This window comes from Berghia stephanieae, chromosome 10 (assembly GCF_034508935.2).
Source record: "Berghia stephanieae isolate SIO BIC M18660-M18661 chromosome 10, UCSD_Bste_1.3, whole genome shotgun sequence".
NCBI classification, from domain to species: Eukaryota; Metazoa; Mollusca; class Gastropoda; order Nudibranchia; family Aeolidiidae; genus Berghia; species Berghia stephanieae.
In genome coordinates this window covers 30,334,866-30,339,865 of record NC_088369.1, presented here as the reverse complement: position 1 = coordinate 30,339,865, position 5,000 = coordinate 30,334,866, and the positions used below count along the sequence as shown (strand labels likewise).

The following is a 5,000-nucleotide window of genomic DNA, read 5'->3' as shown; positions in this document are numbered from 1 at the left end:
GGCTGGCACTGAAACAATTAAAAAGTTCTAGCATTGTGATAGAGTACGTGATCATCCTTTTGAACAAGTCCAGGTGCATTTGTTGTGGATGAGGTTAAAATTCATTGGCGAAATCTTAAGTTTTACACATTTCCTCCTATTTGTCTTATTTCCAGGACATTGAGGAAGATAGAAAGAGAGAAAGAGATCACATACGCGGTTTGTTTGTTGTACCACAGACGATCATTCAACTTGGTATGAACGATTGGGGAAACACTTGTGGAGAAACCAGTTCTGATTTCAGTCAGAGACATATTACTCACGTTACCGCAGGACACGGGAATGGAACATCGATTGCGGAAATCACTTCGGCTGATTTTATGTCTAGTATTGGGTGTCGCTCAGAAACAGGGGCATTTCGAAAACAGCTGGACAACTCGTCTAACGTCACTGCTAGTAACAGAGAAAGGAGAAGTTCATCGAAAATGGCGGTTGCTTCGTTGCATTGACCATATAATTAATAAAGGTTATTTGTGCCAAGTATAAGTATCCTGTATTACTTTGTCTTTGAGAAACTCATTTATTGAATGGATCTCGTAAAATCAAGAATAATCTTCAAATCCCAGATGAGTCTCGTTTGTTCTTGGTGATTTTGGTACAAATGCAATGGTAAGGAAATTCACGGATAGAGCTTAATCTATAATATTGATATAATATAAACTGGCTGGATTTATTCTAACACAGTAGTAATTGCAACATAACGATATACTATGGAAACGGAGATGAACTTCTGAAAGAGAATGGGAATCAGAGCAATATAGCTTGTCTATCCAACTCTCTGTGAAATTATTCAGGGCTTGACAATATCATAAAACACCGGGCGTGTGAAACAAGGTTATCTCGGTCAAATCAACGCAGTGTATTCACGTGACAGTCACAGTTTTAAAATAATATAATATATTACTTTTGTTTCGTATCCTTGTCATGGGTGGCTGATCTCCGGTCGGAGTTATTTATTATCTGTGCGAGCCAAAACAAATCGTTCATTAGGTCAACCCCCACGACTAAGTACATTCCCATCTCCATATTAACCAATCAGAACAGAACTCGCAAACTCTCAAACCCACTCTGACAAACATGCCGGATGTTTACTAACTATAGAATGAATGAAGTTGAAGTCATATTACACTTTATTTCTGTGTTTGAACCGCCAGTTGGGTGATTAGTTATCACTAAATTATCTCAATCAGACTACAAAAGTTTAAGGTCAAGTACACATAATTTGTGTGTTGATGCAATTGATCTGGTGGATAAAACTGGTCGAGTATTTTATTTAAACGCATACCGATCTGTAATACCTCTGTAGATTGCTAAGTTTAGCAATCACTAATATTGTTTGCTTTTCTTTCTCGCAAATATGTTTTACTTTCTAAAAATATAATTTTGGGAACCTCATTTTTGTCTTATTATCCAATCGCAAAATGTCAAAATGTCATTGTTTGAAAATTTGCTTTCTTTATGTTATTTCACATGACAGATACGGATGTTTATTCAACATTTTTTTGACTCTTTGCCTCACTAAGACTTCTGGGATAAATAGTGATATATTGATGAAATGGTACTCAAACAAATAGGTTATGGTGTTATGTTCCATTCACTTTTACTTTTACCATTTTGTATTCTTAGATTTTCTTAAATATGAGAATAAGGTGTTATAGTCCGATTTTTAACCGAAATCGGTAACTGAATGGGCTCGTGGACTAGATCTTACGGCTGTCGGTCCCGATAGTGGTCAAAAATCGTATAATACACTATGTGTAATTTCTCACAATTCTCCAGTATCGATTTTCTTACTTACTTACTTACTTAGGCCGCCCCTTGGAGCGCCCAACATGAGCCACAAGTCTTCGCCATTCTGTCCTGTCCTCCATAAGCGTACGCAGCTCCCGGGTGTTGTCCATTCCTGTGTCATCTAGCAGACAGTCAAGGTAGGTTTTATTCTGCCTGCCTCTGCTTCTGGTTCGCTCAGGTGGTTCCCATAGAACAAGACTGCTTGCAATCTCCCCCTTGTGTCTCCAGCAGTGCCCCGCAAGTCTCAGTCTTCTCTTTTGAATCTTCGAGGTCACTGGGGGGAGGTCACTGTAGAGCTCTTCATTTGTTATGTGCTCTTTCCAGCTTACGTTGAGGGCCATCCGCAGCATACGGGTGTAGCAGCCGTCCAGTTGCTTCTCAAGGGCTTTAGTAAGAGTCCATGTCGCTGCTCCATATAGAAGCACTGACTCTACCGTTGCCAGGAACAGTCCCTTCTTTATTTCCCTCTGTAGGTTTGAAATCCAGATTTTCCTGAGTTTGTGACAGGCACTCCAAGCCAATGCTTTTCTGACAGAAATATCAGAGGAACTGCTTTGGGTCCAACCTCCGAGGTACTTTAAGTTGTCAACTTCCTTCAGCCATTCTCCATTCTTTGCCTGTATGCTAATTGGCCTTTCTTGGTTGTAGGTTTGGAAAACTGTCTTCTTAACATTACAGCATAGTCCTACTCATTCAGCCTCAGTTTCAAATCTGTTGAGGACTTCTTGTGCCTGGTCCATCTCCTCGTTCAGTAGAGCCAGATCATCTGCGAAATCTAGATCCGTGACAATCATAGCTGGATTGCGCCTTCTTCTTTGTCTATGCAGCGTGAAGCCCAGCTCGTTCTCCATGCCAGCGTAGGTCTTTCTCATCACATAGTCCATGACAATTGCAAAGAGATAAGGGGCTAATGTATCACCTTGAAGCACCCCTGCTTTGATCTCAAACAGCTCAGTTTCACCATCTGGAGAGATAACCTTTGCTCGTGTGTTCTCATACATTCTTTTAATAGCAGAGAGAAGTTTAGGAGGTTTTCTCGATTTTCTTGACATACCCCAAGATCTGAAAAAGTGTGTATTATACGTCTCCCCAAAATAGTCGTCAAGTATCTATACATTTCTTACGACATGGTTATAAAATTTTTATAAGGGAAGTTGTTTTTTAAAAAAAAAAAGATCTTACCACTCGCCCAACCTGGAAGTTGTGTCTATTCATCAAGGCCTTTTTAGAGGTTTTTATCCTCAGCCTCACTCTTGATCGGGCTTGCTTCCCACTCTTGGCACTGTCTTTGGAGTCTTTCTTCGGCTTAGGTTTAGACATGAGAGTTGCCTCTGTGAATAACTTTCCAAACTCCAAGCCGTACCGCACATCATCCCCGCACCCACCCCATTTAAACTTTCCGTCGTCAGGCGGCGTTTTAGGTAATGCACCACATCCACATTTGGCGGTAACGCCGATACTGCAAGCTCTTGAGATGGAATGGACTAGGGCGGCCGATGAAATGCCGTACACAAAAGCTTGTTCTCTGGTACCTGAATGGATATTTAAAAAAAAAAAAAATAGAAAATGAGAACGTCAAAAGCAACTAAAATTGATGATCAAAATATCAGTGTCACTCACAAAATAACATTTTTATCGCCACCAACCGGCCGCATAACTGTGAACTGCAATAGACTGTGTCATATTTCGCTTAAATTAATTCAACGACGGGGTTTCCGGATTCAAAATTTTGAAAACCGGGGATGGATTCCAAAAATTAGCTTCCAGTACATTGTATTGCTGTTCATTCGCACACTTGACTTTCTTGATTTTTTTTAGCATTTTATTAAACGTATATCTACTATTGTTTGTGTTTGTTTCCTAAATGGGAATATCAGGTGGCGGGACATCATCACAGTGAGAACTGCCCAAAACGGAACCAGTCACCTATTGAAACGGAGATAAATTTTTTTTTTTTAAATTGAGCTTTATATAGCGCAATATCCACTAAATGTACTCAAAGCGCTTTACAAGGTTAACAGCAACATTTAACATGTAGGACGGAACATAACGCCTGTTAGGCGATATTACAATTTTTCGGACAAAGACATCGTTGTTAACGGCCAGGTACTAATTTTACACCTGAGTACGGTGAGAGAAAGTGAGTAAAGGGCTTTTTCCAAGGACTCAACTATGCGCCGATAAAGAAAAGGAAATGGGGCTGGATCGGCCATACCCTCAGGAAGCCTGCAAACAACGTCACCAGGCAGGCTTTGGACTGAACCCCGCAAGGAAAGAGAGTTGGCCGACCAAAGCAAACATGGCGATGAAGCATCGAGACCGAGTTGAAGGCAGCCGGATAAACCTGGGCCCGGATAAAGAAGACCTCCAAAAACCGAGTAAGATGGAAGAGTACTGTTGCGCCCTACGTTTCACAAGGAATCAAGGGGCTTAAGTAAAGCCTCGGACAGCTTCCCATCTTGCTGCCGCCATCAATCATGCTTGGGAGGAGGTTACCAACAGTAAAATTAACAAATTGGTGAGCGCAATGCACAGCAGATGCAACGCTGTAATTCAATCACTCGGTACACCGTACACACACCAGATATTGACAATTATTTGCCTTTTGAAGACTGTATCTAAAATAAAAGCTTTTTTAAAATGTGTGATTATTTAGAGTAAATGATCGGTCACCACCATAAAAATTGCTCATGGTGTGTTTGAATCTAGTTTAAGAACGAAATAATTTTGAAAATAGGCCTTCTTTGTTACCCATATTATTTTACAGTCACTTTTGCCGGTCAATATACGTTCTATCATAAAACCAGTTTCTAGAGCACAGTTCACCCCTACATATTATTGCCGTTTTGAAACCACGATCACATATCGCTTTTTATTTTGCTTTGTAGGTTTAGGATTCACTATAGAGTGCTCAGTAAGTATAACAGACCTCAAGATTCCTTTTGATTATTATTATTATTATTATTATTATTATTATTATTATTATTATTAGTATTATTATTATTACTATTATTATTATTATTATTATTATTATTATTATTATTATTATTATTATTATTATTATTATTATTATTATTATAATATTATTTTTATTATTATTATTACTATTAGTATCATCATCAATATAATATAATAATAATAATAATAATAATAATAATAATAATAATAAT

General features: G+C 38.7%; 1 protein-coding gene across 4 annotated transcripts in view; it reads right to left on the bottom strand.

Annotated features, from left to right (window-relative positions):
- The window catches only part of LOC144980955 (protein Wnt-11-like), a 182,019-nt gene that overhangs the window by 21,879 nt on the left and 155,140 nt on the right, over nucleotides 1–5,000 (bottom strand). For all 4 annotated transcript variants that reach the window (XM_078928957.1, XM_078928953.1, XM_078928954.1 and 1 more), the window contains one exon: nucleotides 3,013–3,362. In XM_078928957.1, the coding sequence (XP_078785083.1) occupies nucleotides 3,013–3,362 (350 nt within the window). The remainder of the gene's footprint in view (nucleotides 1–3,012; nucleotides 3,363–5,000) is intronic.